Genomic DNA, 16,543 nt, shown 5'->3' with positions numbered 1-16,543 from the left:
AATTCCAAGGGTCCCACGAAGACAGCCAAGTCCCAAGTCTTCTTGTCCCTCCAAACAATGAGTGTACTAAACGTGTTAGAAGGTCTGGGGTCGTCAACTATTTGAACTGACCGAGAAATGTCTTTTTAACAGGAAGTGAATCGTTTTGTTTGCGCCACTAGTGATCAAAACTGTTTTCGTTGGAGAACAAACTGGATATTAGTACTTTCGATGATCATTTTCCCTTTAAAAAGCTTTTTTTTTTATTATTATTATTATGCTCATTTACAAGGTGGCCTTAAAATTTAAATGTAGCAGAGTTGCTGAAAGATACAAAGACAGACTTCAACACTACCGTGGGTACGACGGCATAGTGAAAACGACCAAAAACAAAAAGCTATTCTTCACAGTCTCACAAGCATTTCGCTGAACACTATTTTGTGTGCTTGGAGAAATCCACGGGCGCCAAGCTGTCCAAATTGCATAATAACAATATACTTGGAAGTGTGGCTAATTAGTAGATTAGCAAACATATTCATCAACAATCTAGCATGTCAACGAAACCTATATTGTCATTGTAAAAAGAATATATCTCGTCATGCAACCCTTGAAATATGGTTTCGTCCTGCTTTATATATAAAGCCACATGGCTGAATGATACAATGTGTTGAAAAAACCTCTTACAAAGCCGATCAAAATAAAAACCGATAAACAAAGAAAGCAACGGAAAACAATGAGCAAGAGATGCACTATTGGACGCCACCATCCGGGAGGATGAGCACTGGAGGGGCTGAACCACACACAAAAAAAAAAGCACCAGGGAAGCCAACCAAGAATGAACTCGCGTCTCGTAGAGGAACCACCGGACTTCGCCGCACTGCCCACGCCAAACTGTTACCGAAGAGGCTCTCCGCCCTCTTGCTCCATGACGTGGAGCGTCGACCATGTCAGCGAGCAGAAAGATCCCAAAATACTGGCGATGAGACTGCCACACACGAAGATGCTTCAAACAATGATCCAAGCCTCCCGAAGACGTCGCCGTGCCGTAACCGGAAGGAACCTGAGCTCCCCGACAACGTCCCCAAGAGGGTGACCACACAACACGTCACTGCTGTTGCCGAATCCAGAGGAGAAAAGAACGGAGGTTACAAACATACAGGAAAATGGCAATAACAACAGATTACATACCTAATCAGGTTCCGGTTCAGGCTCGTTTCCATCTTCAACCACACAAGCGGTCATGGAAGCTGCTTGCTGAAGGCCCTACCGGATGAGGAAGGCCAAATCAGACTCAGACATGGATTGATGTCTCAAATATGCCAGGAAGTAAGATGGCCATATTAGGCAGGGGTGATAATGCAGCTATTACGCTTTGCCTGTGTCACTTCATCACTTAACCATAGTCAACTGGTATAGTTGCTCTCTAGTCTCCACGCAAAAAGAAAAAGAAAAAGGAAAAGGAAATAAGAGGTGGTAGTCAATCAGGCAGCCAATAACGAGAAAGAACTACTGTTGCTTTGTTCATTCATCTATTTATAGCCCACGGTAGCGCCATGGTACAGCAAGGAGCTCAGGGGCAAACAGCCACACACCCACTAGTTCACGCAAGGATGAAGCCGGGTTGTTCTCGGCTTCTTTTTATCTGCCTTTCGGCGATATGGGCGCTGGCCACGGCCGATGTACCGGCAGGCCAGCGTCCCGGCTGCCCGGCCAAGTGCGGCGACGTCGCAATCCCGTTCCCGTTTGGCATCGGCAAGCACTGCGCGTTGCACAACGGCTTTAACCTCAACTGCACGAGCATCAACGGCACCATGAAGCCCTTTAAATGGAACATCGAGGTGACCAAGATCTCCATACCCAGCAGCAAGGTCTGGATGACGACGAGGATGTCCTGGCAGTGCTATTTCCCGGCCACTCGCACGACGAATTACTCTGATTCATGGTTGAGCTTCACCAACTCGCCCTTCTCGATATCAGAAGTGGATAACAAAATTATCGTCATCGGGTGCAATGCTGTCGCTTATATGAGGAGCTCTACTGTGAGTAATTTCAGCATTTTTATTATACTGATCCATGTGAAAGTATTTGGGAAGAAAAACCGTTCCTTCTATAAATTTTCGGCCAGTAAAACCTCTTCGCCTCCATTTTCATTATGAAGATGAAACCTACATCTGTTTTTCAGTTCAGTACACATCTCGTTATTAATTACAGAGAACCAGGCAAAGGACATGCTACATAACAAAATGATGAACCAGTCACGCGTTGTCGTCTGATAGTTAATAGTTAATCTTGTGAGCATGTATGCATTCTTCCTACCTCTTCCCACCAGTGCATTCTTCTGAGCTTTCTATGACATCAAAGCTCTGCTGGATTCGGCTTGAAAGATACCTTTAATTTTCAGCTTGCACTTCTACCCCCCAGCCCCTGGTAGTGCTAGAGGTTAAATTCTCTCACCCTCCTTACAAACAGAGCCCCAACTTTTTCCAGCAAGTCTATCTATATGCCTCTTTGCAAGGGACCTTCCAGTTCCCTATGTAGGCCATGATCATGTCCCAAACTGTTCCATATTATTATTATTATCACTATTCTTTCGAGGGGACAAACTGTTCCATATTAACCCACACTTTTTTGTTCACACAATTTCGTTCCTGCTATTCCATAATCCTCACATCGTTGCATTAGTTACAAGTTACAGTATTAATGGCACCTTCCCAAAAACTTTGCAAAGATTCAGAAATAACCAACTTTCTAACCTTCAGAATTGGTGCTGATTCCTCCCATACAAGTTGAAGTTTGGCCACAACACAGTAGAGAAGATATTGTTACGATTCATGCGCTGTGAGCATTGCATTGAATAAATCCGCTAGGTTCCATATAATTATTTTGAGGATCTGACACAGAAATGTGTGAGTTCTAGGTGCTATCTTAAGTTTCCAAATAGCATAGAGAAAGTCTTTTTTTGTTGGTAGGGTGCATAGAGGAAGTTGATTTGTCGTAGAAAAAAACTCTTACCATTAACCAGTGTGAACAGATCTGCAAGACTTTTCTACAAATAATAGGTTATAAAATAATATCTCCTTAAAATAAAAATCATGTAATTTCCTCATTTAAATCGTTACTCTGGTTAAAGACATCCCATATAAACCCCCTCCCCCCCAACACACACACACAGAGAAAAAGGACATCTCATATAAGTTTTGTTTGGTTTGTTTTGTGTGCAGTACGTAATAGGTTGCTATTCCACATGCACGAATGTCACCCTCGAGAATGGCAAATGCTCTGGCGCTGGCTGTTGTCAAGCCGATGTCCCAAAGGGCATACAGTATTATCGTGGCTATTTCAACGAAAACTACAACACTACTCAAATATGGCAAGCCAATCCTTGCAATTACATGGCACTGATGGATAAGGCAGCTTTCAGTTTCAACACCAGCTATGTCAAATCCAAAGTGTTCTATGAGACATACAAGGGGGGAGTCCCTCTTGTCGCGAACTGGGTAATAAGACCGTGGACTTGCAAGGCAGCTAAAAAGAACATGAGTACCTATGCGTGCCTCAGCAGCCATAGTGCGTGTGTTGATTCCACCACCAACGATCCAGGTTACCATTGCAAGTGCTCCAATGGGTACAAAGGCAACCCTTACATCACGGCTGGATGCCAAGGTACCTCCCGTTTTCCTGCCTTCTACCTCACTTACATTTTTCACCATCTCATGTAGATCATGAGTATACACATTGTATAACTACTTGAACTAAAAACATTTCTTTCCCAGATATTGACGAGTGCCGTGAAAAATCTAATCCTTGCGGCCCAGGGATCTGCAAGAATACGCAGGGGAAATACAGTTGCTCATGCCACCCTGGGAACTATATGGCAAATGGTGTCTGCGTACCAATTCCAAAGTCTCCCCATTTTCCTGCGGTGCCAGTCATAGGTGTGTTCTTCTCTTTGCTGAGTGAGCATAGACATCATCACTACTAAAAAGGGAAAGCTCAACCCCCCCAACCACCCACCCAAAATGACTATTGATTTGGCAGTTTTTTTCTCAAATATGTTCAATATTCCCCTCCAAAGCTATACTACTTATATTTATGTCTTTACCCCCTACCTTTCTTGGATGTTGGATTTCATGACTTTGACAATGGTTTTGCCCGCAAGGCATTATCCAAGTTCTAGGAAGATCGGATATTGGTTACGACTGCCTCCGACGCTTGTTCTTCATCGAAGACCATGGTGGTGGCAGTGGTTGTCTAGCTCACTGAGCTTGCGCCCCGCCATCAGTGGTCAGGTACTGATTTTTTTTTTCAAAAATGAGGTTGACCCCGGAGTGGTCAGGTATTGATAGGTGATTGTGCATCAGGCAACGAAAAGCGGTGTCTGCTGCTGCCACATGTCATTTTGTGTGTGCAGTATTTGGATGACATGGATGTCACACTGGCAGAACAACCATCCAGGTTGTCAAGACCGATGTCGTCCAAAACTGGTCTCAGTAGTGAAATGAACTAGCCACTATCGTTTGAAGGAGAAACTGATCCAATGATAGTTTTAAAGGGAAAGTGAATCAAATAAATAGTTTGAACGACCAAGAAATTCTTAGTTTGGAGTTTGGACCATGGCATAAAACATAACTCCAACAACAGTACTAGATTTCAGTGGGCCACTGTGTTTGATTTCAAAAGAACAAAACAAGACACTAGTCGCCGAAATTTAGTTTGAAAAGGTACTCATAACTATATTTGGATTGATAATCATGCAGGTGCAAGTGTTGGGCTCGTCATCATTGTGATTGTTATTGCCTTTGCATGCTTCATCCAAGAGAGACGGAAGCTACAGAACATGAAACAGAACTACTTCCGGCAGCATGGTGGCCTCATACTATTTGAAGAGATGAAGTCGAAGCAAGGCCTTACATTCAAAATCTTCTCAGAGGAAGAACTGCAACAAGCCACGAACAAGTTCAGTGAACAACAAGTCTTAGGTCATGGGGGGCATGGGACTGTGTATAAGGGACTTTTCAACCGCAACGTGGAGGTGGCGGTCAAGAGATGCATGACCATCAACGAGCAACACAAGAAGGAGTTCGGTAAGGAGATGCTAATCCTATCCCAAATCAACCACAAAAACATTGTGAAACTTCTGGGATGCTGCCTCGAAGTGGAAGTCCCCATGTTGGTTTATGAGTTCGTCCCAAACGGCACTCTTTTCCATCTCATCCACGGCAACCATGGCCGACGTATCCCCTTAGCCACTCGCTTGGGGATCGCTCATGAGTCCGCGGACGCGCTCTCCTACCTTCACTCATCCACTTCGACACCAATCCTTCATGGTGATGTCAAGTCCTCCAATATCCTCCTTGATGGCGACTACAAGGCTAAAGTCTCCGACTTCGGTGCCTCTATCCTGGCACCAACCGATGAGTCACAATTTGTCACACTTGTACAAGGGACGTGCGGGTACCTTGACCCGGAGTACATGCAAACATGCCAGTTGACAGACAAGAGTGACGTGTACAGCTTTGGTGTCGTTCTTCTGGAGCTGCTCACGGGGAAGAAGCCCTTTAGTCTTGATGCCTCTGACCAAGAGAAGAGCCTATCAATGATGTTTATGTCTGCAGTGAAGGAGAATAAGCTTCAGGAGATCTTGGATGATGGGATCAAGCAAGACAACATGGAGGTTCTTGAAGAGATCGCGGAGCTAGCGAAGCAATGCTTGGAGATGTGTGGTACGAATAGGCCATCAATGAAGGAAGTTGCGGAGAAGCTTGATAGGTTGAGGAAGGTGATGCAACATCCCTGGGTGCAACTGCAGCAAGACCCTGAAGAGAATGAAAGTTTACTTGGGCAGCGATCGGCAATGGTCAACTCGACGGTTGTTAGTGCTGAATATTTTAGCATCGAGAAGGAAGCAGTGACGAGTCTGGGATCTGGCCGATGAGTAATCGTACCTTAGACCTGTCCTGGTGCAAGTATCATAAAGGGTATCAATGCAGTGCCACCTAAGGAAAACGATGATGCGGCATTGCAATTAAGAATGTGAGAGAAGATTGTAGCATCATATTGTGGAACAGTATAACACATTAAACGAGAAAAATTTATAAGAAATAGATCATATCCACAACTTTATGTTTGGAATTGGATTCTACAAATGGATAAATGAAATGATAATATGATGCTATGCAGTGTGAATACAGTAACTAAAGTAGTATCATGCACTGTGATATATATTATGCAGTGCGAGTGATCTTATTGTAATATAATCAATCAGTCTGTCTATCTTTATTATCTGTTTCTCATAAACTGTCGATCGTAATATCATCGTATATTATCATGGAGACGGATGGTAAATGTTTGACTTACCTTTTAAATTCAATGTAAAGGAACTAAATATTTTTGCATTACGAGTACCGAGTTTTTATCAAGATAGGTCAAATATTGTTATCAATGCAATATTATACCAATCGAAAATTCGAAATCCCGTCGAGATCCAAGCCCTGAGATGGGACGAGGGGAGGAGGCGCGAGCCGAACCCAACCTGCGTGATCTGCGTGAAGAGGTGGAATGAGATCGCCGCCACACGTTCTTGCCTACCTGCGCACGCACGCAAATCGTTTCAAATTTCCATGACGTCAGAGGACGGGAGGAACCGAACCTATGGGAAGAGGGCGAGAAGGCGCTTGAGCGCATCGACCTTGTCGGCGTCGAAGCGGGAGACGGGGAGCGTCAGGAGCCCAGCAGGTAGAGGTGCTCGTCCGTGTCCATCCGCCCCCACCACTCACGAAGCCGTGGCGCCGCTCGCCTGCGGCCCGCACATCCTCGATTCTCCCCGGCCGTGGCGGCGAGGATCGTGGCGGCCGTCGTGTTCCGCTTCGGACCGTTGGAGATAAGAGACTTTTTTTTTAGGACTGTTGGAGATAAGAGACGGGCACACACGGGAAGCGAAGACGTACACTTCATTATCCGCTTTCCGATCGGCGCTATCCACAATCTGGGCCGGTTTTTGAGAGGGCCTGGGCTTGCATCCCGTGGGCCCAACCACGCGACTGTGTATGTGGGCGACAGATGGGCACTGGAGTCTGTCGGTCGAGCCATTCCTCTTCTGCACTCCCCCGCCGATCTGCAGCTTCTCTCCCCCAAATCCCTCTCCGGACCGCAGCATCCTCGCCGCCGTGACCTTCCACGGAGATGAGGCGCCTTTCTCCGCCTCCCGTCTAATCCCATCCCGCCACCGACGGTAGTGAGGGCGCCGGCGGCCACCGTGGGAGGAGGAGGCGTGTGGGGGATCGCGCATCGGAACGTCTCCGGCGGCCAATAGCAGAATTTTGTTCAAGAATGAACATCAGACCACTCACCATCATCTTGCCATGCTAGTTGGTTGATAAAACTAGAAGTGCACAACGCCCTTATGAGCAAGTATAGTTGAAAATATTTGCGTCATATCTCATGCATGTTTCATTTTTGTTACATTTTACTTGCTGAATGCACAAATGATTCTCTGCAGCTGTCGGAATGCAGAGCTTTTTTGGCCAGAATCAGCTGCGAGTGGGAAGAAGAAAGCTAGTGATAATGAAAGTTTTCGATGGTCTCTGAGGACGATTCTTGCGCGATTTCAGGGGAAATCGAGAGCCTGAGGTTTCAGCTGGATGACAAGGTGAAACAACTACACTACTGGAAAATTGAAGTTGGGAGTTAAACTGACTCTCAAAGTCTCAAGCCCAAGGAGATGAAATGCTTGAACACGCAAACCCAGGAGCTCAAAGTCTGGAACAAGGGCTTGGAAAAGAATGTAAGCTTTCTTGCATGTCTCCAATACAGTAATGAAAATAAATTCATTTATTTATGCCCGCAAACTCACGGAAAAATATATGTACGCAGTAAACTACAGATTATAGAGTCATATATTTGTGTTGATTCAGTTTTTCTACCCTTTAGGTCGTAGAGGTTAGAAGATAGTGAAGGGTTACAAAAGGATTTTTGTGGTTGAGATCTGAATGGCCATTTTTTCTTTTTTGCCATCATGCCATGATTATTTGCGTCCATATGTAATATGTTCAAACCATGATGCCATTTTGTAAAGTCGTAGATGCCACAGAGCTGATGTACCTTCTTCTAATTTTACACTTTAGGATTGGACATTCTCTTACCAGTCATGCTATCAAATGTGTTGTCTGCCAACTGTTTAAACTTTACATTCTCTATTAATCAATCTCCGAGCAGTCATGAAGTTCCATACATTAGTTTACTCAAATTTAGCATGGATATGCATCTGCATCTTTCACTTGTTTCCATAGTAATTCCATACATTTCTTATTTGCATGCTCTTGATGATGAGCTCGCTCTTGATGATGAGCTCAGTTGCAGAACTTAGTAAAAGCGGGGTCCCAAGGATCAAAGCATAGGTGAAAGATGTTAGGAAGGGGGGAATTCACATCAACTACCAAGAGAAAAGACTTGCAGGTTTTCATCACGTGTCTGCCTATTAAAGTTGTGTATATTTTTTAAAATTTAAATCTTCCAATATGCATATGCTGAAAATCATGAATGTTTTCATAATTTTTGAATTACTTTCTGTTGACTCAGAACGAAATAAGAGAAATTAGCTCTTAAGAGTAAAATGTATTTGTCTTTTAATGTGGTTGGCTGTAGTTGTTCTTGCTAAGGGAAAATTTAGTTTGTATGCCCACCTTATAGTGTCTACTTCATACTGCAGATATAGGAACTAGTAAAAGCAGTGTGAGATTCAGTTCCAAATCCAAAGCCTTGTACCCCTTCCTTAAAAAATCTACTGCTTATATATAGTTAAAGGTTGATCTTAAATGCAGATGGTGACAAACTATGCTAAATGGTTGATCAAGAAATGGGAAGATTAGGCATCCAATAGCAATAGCAATAGCAATAGCACAGAGATAGGTTCTAAAAAAAAAGCACGGAGATAGAGCTGACTAGAGGAAACAATTCCAAAAGTTGGCAATAGATGTTGCATCCGGTACTTGTTTCTGAAGTTACTAAAGGGAGGGAAAAGAATTGTGTAGAAACATATTTGGGCAAGGAGGGTGTAGCGCACGAATAATCTGCCACCTACCGTTGCGCCTCTCCTCGCCGCCACTGGCCACCGCAAGCGAGGAAGGCAATGCCGGCGGCCCCGCACTCCTCCTGGATGAGCGGCTGCCATCGGTAACTGCATGTGAGGAAGGTGACACGGCTGCGAATCGGTAGTTTTATTTGCGAGCCAGACTCGCTAGAGCCACGCGTGCCTCTTCGCTGCACGCTTCGGAGAGCGCGGGAGACGGACCGGATGTCTCATAACTCCCTTCCCTCTCTCGTGTCACCGTCCACTCCTCCATTCACACCACTCTCTCACTCTCCTCACCGCTCCTTACTCTCCTCCGATGGCTCGCCCGCCGCCGCGCCGCCCGCTGACCCCATCATCGCCGGAAACAACAATATCCAAGACCGGTGGGTGGCCGGCCTCGTGAATTCAGGCATTGACCTGATGGCAGCCATCCGCGCTCCGTCGCCCTTTTGCACCAGGCCCCATCATCGGGCTGATGAGGTGTCGGCTGCTTCGGCTATGCCGCTGTATCCGGACCTGGTGGTCCTGGGTTCGGTTGCGCCGCTCGAGGAGACATCAGGTGCACCGCTGTTCAGAACCCCAGTGGGTGGAGGGTTTTTTTTAACCCCCATTCGAGTGTTGCCAATGCTTTGTTACTAACACAAGTCATCTTACGTGACAAGATCATGAAGATGGAGTGGGACGTAGCCGGTGGAGGAGCGCATGCCGTGGCTGGCACCGAGGGCGCCGAGGACCTGATCCTAACAAATTGCTTGCTCAAAAGGGTGAACCTGCCTGGCAGGATCGCTGCCATGAGCCAACCACCTTCACGGGGACGGTCTCTGAGCACCGGCCACGAAGAGGGGGCATGAGAGCCGTTGCGTTTCTACGTTCAGATCAAGGACATGGAGGATCTCACCATGCTCATCATCCCGCCCAAGTTCACGGAGGTGATGAAGTAGCGGCTGGTGATCAAGGCCCCGCGCGTCGTTACACTGTCGGCCAACAAGTGGTGCGAGTTCTGGGTTCAGGTCCAGAACTTCTTGGGTCAGATGGTCCTTAACCGAGGCTGGCAGTACTTCTGCCGCCGCCACAGGATCGTCCCCGGCGACCTCCTCGTCTTGTGAATCTCCGGGCTTGGCCTCAAGGTGCAGATCTACAACCACGACAACTCGATCATGTGCAGGGGTGCGCTGCAACAGGCACAACTGCATTGGCAACATTTCTCTCGCGCTCTAGAAGTCTTAAGTATAAACATGTTAGTAGTTTGTGTTGATGATGTGAACTAGTGCTGCAAACTTGTTTATATTTTGCCAGGATCAACACGTGATGTGAAGTAGGGGGCATGGGATGCCCCTGTTGTCTTAAACCTTAAACCCTACTATTAGTATGCATGGTTATCAGTGGTTGTTTATCTGTTGTTGTGTTGTTAATTAGGTAGTTTGTTCTTATGCTATGCTTGTTGTTGTGCTACAAATGTGATGGTAAGGTCACCGAATTTAAAAGGGATGAGCAGAACACCAACGTGCACGCAGCCAAACAGGTATGATGTGCATCTGCCGACTTCTGAAGCACATATGTGTGCAACCAAACAGCTAGCCCTAAAATCACCACTGATGCAATATGAACGACCAAACAACATGCAGATATTGATTTTTAACCTGTTTTTACTCAGCCAGGCTGAACTAAGACAAATATGCAATGCTGGTAATATTTGACATGACAACCAGACACGCGCTTAGCAACTCAGCTCATTCACTAGGAGGGATCCTGGACGCGTGGAGGTGGAACCACTGCAAAGCTAGCAGTATCTAGGCACCTGCGTGAAAACGTTGCCCAGCATCACAGTCAAACGATTTTGATGTGTTGCCTTGATATTCCATGAGTTAAAAGCACTGGGAGTCCTACAACTTGCATCAAATGTGATGGTTTGGTTCAAGAACTTGCATTTTGACCCTATCCAGTCCTTGAACTTGCATCAAATGTGCAAATTTGGTCCTGACCAATCACAAAGTGACAAGTGGACGCCTGGTGCCGACCGGTCAGCACGTGGCATTTTGCAAAAAGGCCCCTGCCTTTGGTTTGAATCTACCCGCAGGACACGGTTCCATTCCAAGCAAGGATTCCTCACCATCACTTTGCAAAAAGTATAGGTCACAGCGCACGTAGTATCCAACATTTGAAGCAGAAAAACAAACGTACCAGGGCGGTCACCCCCTTTTACACAAAACTTTTGGCGAGAAAAAAAGACAAAGGGAGGGATCAATGTAAGTAGAAATCGTCTCAGTTTGGACTCGATAGAAGAGGAAAACGAGCAGAGGAGACGCAACAGCACTAAGGCCAACTCCACCGCACGACCCCATTTTGTCTGGGTGTGTCCGTTTGAGGTAAAACGGATATACCAGACGACCCAGCGGCAGAACTCATTTTATCTTTTTGTCCGTTTCGTGTCCGTTTCGCCTCATCTCTGGATCAAAGTTGGTCTCGTTTTAAGGCCAAAGCGGACACAGACGGACGCTTTCTGGCCACTCCTCGTCCGCCTCGGTTCGCTTACATGTGCAGTGTGGCCCGCATGTCATACAAATAAAAAGGGACCACCAACCCACCCACCCACCCACTGTTGCATGCGCCGGCGAGCAAGCGAGGCGGGCGGGCTCGGCGAGCGGGCGCGCAAGCGGCGACGGCGGCGAGCGGGGCGAGGCCGGCGCGCGCAGGGGCGTGCGGGGCGAGGCGAGCGTGCGGGGCGCGGCGCGGCGGCTGCGCGCGAGCACGACACGAGGGCGGCTGCTGCCGCTGCCCGAGGGCGAGCGCGGCGCGAGGCAAGGGCGGGCAGTGCGAGGCGGGCGCGGGTGGGGCGGGGCGAGGCGTGGCGGGGCGCGGCGCGGGCGGGGCGCGGCGGCAGGGGTGGCGGGGCGCGGCCGGCGGCTGGCGCGGTGTGGCGAGGCGGGGCGTGGCGAGGCCGGGCGCCGCGTGGGCGGGGCAGACGCGGCCAGCGGGCGCGCGCGGCGTGGCTAAGTGGGGCGCGACACGGGCGGGGCGTGGCGAGGCCGGGCGCCGCGCGGGCGCGGCTGGGCGCGACCGGGGTGCGGCGGCTTCAGGGGTGGCGGGGCGCGGCGGGGGCGCGACGACGGGCGCGCGGGGCGGGGCAGGGCGCGACCGGGGCGGCGGCGGCAGGAGGCGCACGCAGCGACGGCAGGCTGGGACGAGCGGCGTCAGGTGCTGCAGCGGGCTGGCGCGGTGAGCAGCGCGAGCTGGCTGCTGCAGGGTGCGGGCGCGCGGTGGCGAGCGGGCGAGGAGTTGAAGGGCACGCGGGCTGGCGCGGTGAGCAGCGCGAGCTGGCTGCTGCAGGGTGCGGGCGCGCGGTGGCGAGCGGGCGAGGAGGTGAAGGGCACGCGGATAATTTGGGTTCGGTCGCTGCGCTGGGCGTCTCCAACAACAAACGGACATTCATGTCTGTTTTGCTACCTATTGCCACCTTAAACGGACGAAATACGGACAAAGTGAACGATCCGTTTGGGGTCGTACGGTGGAGTTGGCCTAACCGTGCAGTCAAAAAAGCATGCTGGTCCGCTCCTACTAGCAACAGTACCCCCGAAGACCATTCAAACAAAAGAACGGCCTGACGACCGACCTCGCAGACAGCAGGATCGTGCTTGGGTCCAGCATGCATGATTTAGCAATGGGCAACGCTTGTCATGGCCTGATCATCAAGCCTATCTTGTCTAATCAAGTGTCAACATCGAGCAACGCATATACGTAACTCCGACTAGACAGCTATCATCGACAATCAGATTACCGCCGTCCTTGAAGCAGTACAAGTCCATCGACGGCGAAAAGCCGCGGACGCCTCAATTATTGCGGCGATGAGCCATGTGACGCGGTTAATTCTGCTCCTGTTGCAACACTTTCCATGTGAGGCGGAGCCGCGGCGATGAGCCATGTAACACTTTCGAACGAGCAGCAGCAACGGATTCTCAGTGGCAAAATGGAAAGGCCAAAGGCAGGATAATGAAGAAAGAAAGAACAATCGGCATCGGCCTCTAGTCTATGCAGGTGTCGGCTAGCGAACAATAATTGGGGGAAATATATCTTGCAAGTACAGTACTACCACTAACTCGTACGGTTTTGGAGGCATGTTTCGTGAACTAATTAACAATCATACAACTCCCGATAGATAGATACAGACAGACAAGCACATCAACCATTAACCATCAATCATTAATCATACTTCGGCAGTAATCGGACTGTTACATCAACCATTAACCATATTCCAACCTCATTCCTAGCATCAAAGGGGGCACTCACTGAGAGCGGCGTTGCAGAGGCCGAGCGTCAGGTAGCTCGATATCCCCTTCGTGGGATTGGACTTCATGATTCCATCCTGTCAGACATTTCCAAGGTATACTAGCCAATATACTTCTGCGTGAATAGTACAAACGTATGGGAGTTGCACAGGTTAAATAGATGGTGCATGTCCGCGTTTTCAAAATGGCACAAGATAAGCCTGCCGCGTGTGCAGAGTTGCAGTGCAATAATTGTTCAACTGGCCCAACGAAAAAGTAGCTTAAAAAGTATCATTTTTATATGCGGCAATTTTCTGTACATGTACAGTCAACGCATCTCTTTTTATATATATAAACTAATACTCAAATTAGTGTGTAATTAGCTACTGATTTATAGCAAACAATTAACTGCCTCTTTTTTTAAGGAGCTTTCTTAAGATGGGCCCCTCTTACCCCTTAAGAGGCAAGAGAAATATTTGATTTGAACCCTCCATTCATCAAGGAAATGTTTGACCAACACAAAAAATTATAGTATGGCAATTAATTTTTTAAAAAGAATTTCTTAAGTATTTCCCACATCTCCTTTTAATATAATAAAAGTTTAGATGCGAGCCTCGTACATATATGTTGTATCTACCATAAGAAGACAAATAATTCTCGTGTTGTAAAATATAATACATATCCATGTGATCATAAAAAATAATACACACAGTACAAAAAGCATTATTATAATTCATCTAGATTCCATCCTAATAATCTTCAGTATGTGTATTCGTATCATTCTGAGAGAGCTGGTAAAGAAAATAGATGTACACATGTAATGCTAGGAACCTGTATGATTGTTTCTTGTGTGAGAAATAAACAAAGCATTCTCCGTTATACAATTTCTTATCTAACAAAAAAATGTGCAAGAACACTACTACACATGGTTGCTTTGTTTACAGGAAAATTAGGATGGTATTTTTACTGCTTTTTGCTATGATTTTGTCAACTAGTATCCATTTTTGGTGTTTTGCAAAAACAAATCTATGCATTTCCTATTGTTTAGGTCCCAAACGACAAAATAAAACATCCATAGACATATATGATAGAACATGACAAACATTTACTTCCTTTGTTATACATGATGATAAGGTACGTCCAGCAAAACAATAAAAGGAAAGGAATAAATTATAATAATTTATTTCCATAATTATACCGCAACAATGTCCATACTACGCCATGATTAATGATCTATTACTTCATGTTACCTGCTAAGAGGTACTCCCTCAAATTTTTTTATTGTGCATATTAGATTTTACTGTAATCAAACTTTATGAAGTTTGATCAAGTTTGTAGAAAACATATGAACATTTACAAGGACAAATCTATATGATGTGAAAATATATTCAATTATGAATCCATTGTATTGATTCGGTGATGTATATGTTAATACTTTTTCCACAAACTTGTTGAAAATTTATAAAGTTTGACTTAGATATGGAGAGAGTGCTAGTTATACCAGCCATTAGATAATTAAAATTCAACTGTCTATATTGCTTTGGACCATCTTGAAATTTCTCTAGAAAATGTTGTGCGGCACTTCGGGTGCTAATAACACATATTCATTGCCGATGGTTCTACATGTAACCTCCTCCATAATTCTTAGTGGGACCTGTAAACCCATCAAATCACTAGTACCCCAGACGCCCCACACACAGTTGCCCATGTTGGAGGTATAAATGCTGCTCCGCCCATGTACCGTGTTGTCCATCCACTTGGGGCCTGCTGAGGAATACGGTGAAATACGGCAGCGTGTTCGGTGGTGGCTAATCAAATACCGAGGGCGTGATACCGAGCTGCCTGCAGACCGGCCTCCGCAACGTTGCAACAGCCAAAACTTTCAACGGGTGAATCGATTCAGGTGGAGCCGTCGTCGTGCTTCGTGGGACGACCGCCGTCGCGCTCTAGACGGAGCGCCGGGCCGGGGTCCAGTGCGGCAGCGCGGGGCTGAAGTGGCTGGACACCACGCGCGAGTCCAGCAGCTCGATGATCGGCGGGAACGTCACGCACCGGGGCGCCTTGTACTGGTTGATGCTGGCGCCCCGGGAGACGGCGTAGTCCATGAGCTCCTCGAACGTGCTGGCCCGGACGACCCGGATCTCGAGCGGCCCGATGGAGCCGTCCACCACCCTGCTCTGCCTGTACACCGTGTTCAGCGCCTCCTCCATCTCCAGGCAGCAGGCGTCCAGCGTGGCCTTGTCCACCGCCGTCGCGCCGGCGCCCGTGCTCAGCAGCTCCCAGTAGACCACGTAGTGGCCGGGGATGCTCTTGGTGCACGCCTGGCTGGTGTACTCCGCGTCTCCGCCACGGACGCGCCGTGCGGGCGGAGCAGCGCCGACGCGCGCTCCACGGCGCGCTGCAGCTCCGCCTCGTCGGTCTTGCCGGACTCGATGGAGAGCAGCACGTTCTTGCGGCGGACGAACTGGAACTGCGGCGCTGCGTTGTGGAACCCCGTCACGCGGAGGACGTCGCCGACGCGGTACCGGTTCAGCCCGGCGTAGGTGGTGATCACCAGCTCGTACTACCGCCCGGCCTCCACGCAGGCAAGGTCCACCAGGTTGCCCGCGTCCACGCACGACGCCGCGCCGGTCGCCTCGTCCACGGGGAGGAACTCGAAGTACCCCATGTTGGGCATGATGGTGTAGGACACCTCCGAAGGGTCGCAGAGCGGGCGGAGGTTGAGCCCGAAGTAGCACTCCGACGACGCGTACATCGTGCACGCCAGGGGCAGGTCGCCGCTGTAGTACTTGAGGGTCCCGATGTACTGCGCCATGGCGCCGGTGACGATGACGTCGAGATACTTCGTGTTGGGCCAAATGCGCCTGACGATGCCGGCCCAGTCGTCGTTGCAGCACTCGTCCCGGACGAACTGGGCGAGCTCGGGGTCCGGCCGGAGGATGCCCGCGACCGCCTCGCGCACGCACGCGTCGGTGACGCGTGGGCTGAGCGCGCCGGCCTCGATGTCGGCGGCGAGCTCCTTCCAGTTGAGCTAGAGGAAACGGATCGCGCGCAGGAGGCCGGAGGCGAACACGGCGCCGACGCGGAGCACCTCGTGGCGAACTTTGGCATGTCCTACGGGTAGATTCGAACCAAAGGTAGGGGCCTCTTTGCAAAATGCCGAGCGCTGACCGGGCCGGGACCCAGGCGTCCATTTGTCGCTCTGTGATTGGTCAGGACCAAATTTGCACAT

General features: G+C 48.5%; 1 protein-coding gene, 2 long non-coding RNA genes and 1 pseudogene across 10 annotated transcripts; 2 read left to right on the top strand and 2 right to left on the bottom strand.

Annotated features, from left to right (window-relative positions):
- Positions 1–568: 568 nt before the first annotated feature.
- On the bottom strand, positions 569–6,915 carry LOC125509632. 6 transcript variants are annotated; one of them, XR_007284160.1, is made up of 4 exons: positions 6,668–6,915; positions 5,925–6,567; positions 1,168–1,242; positions 569–1,087 (listed from the first exon to the last, which is right to left on the bottom strand). It is a non-coding gene; the product is annotated as an uncharacterized LOC125509632 (long non-coding RNA). The 6 variants fall into 6 exon arrangements; XR_007284164.1 differs by having other exon boundaries at positions 569–1,039; XR_007284163.1 differs by having other exon boundaries at positions 6,435–6,567; positions 6,668–6,912.
- Positions 1,537–6,258, top strand: LOC125509631 (putative wall-associated receptor kinase-like 16). The gene is made up of 4 exons (XM_048674648.1): positions 1,537–2,018; positions 3,201–3,642; positions 3,753–3,914; positions 4,737–6,258. Exons 1-4 carry the CDS (start codon positions 1,590–1,592, stop codon positions 5,912–5,914), a joined length of 2,211 nt encoding a protein of 736 aa, XP_048530605.1. The 5' UTR covers positions 1,537–1,589; the 3' UTR covers positions 5,915–6,258.
- A 145-nt stretch (positions 6,916–7,060) lies between the features above and the next one.
- LOC125509633 lies at positions 7,061–11,535 on the top strand. 3 transcript variants are annotated; one of them, XR_007284166.1, is made up of 4 exons: positions 7,063–7,389; positions 7,478–7,762; positions 8,332–9,608; positions 9,721–11,534. It is a non-coding gene; the product is annotated as an uncharacterized LOC125509633 (long non-coding RNA). The 3 variants fall into 3 exon arrangements; XR_007284167.1 differs by having other exon boundaries at positions 7,061–7,389; positions 7,909–11,535; XR_007284165.1 differs by having other exon boundaries at positions 8,332–11,534.
- A 3,593-nt stretch (positions 11,536–15,128) lies between these two features.
- On the bottom strand, positions 15,129–16,543 carry LOC125507110 (annotated as a pseudogene).

This window comes from Triticum urartu, chromosome 5 (assembly GCF_003073215.2).
Source record: "Triticum urartu cultivar G1812 chromosome 5, Tu2.1, whole genome shotgun sequence".
Lineage (NCBI taxonomy): Eukaryota > Viridiplantae > Streptophyta > Magnoliopsida > Poales > Poaceae > Triticum > Triticum urartu.
Note: the sequence above shows the minus strand (reverse complement) of the source record. Positions and strands in the feature narration are given on the sequence as shown.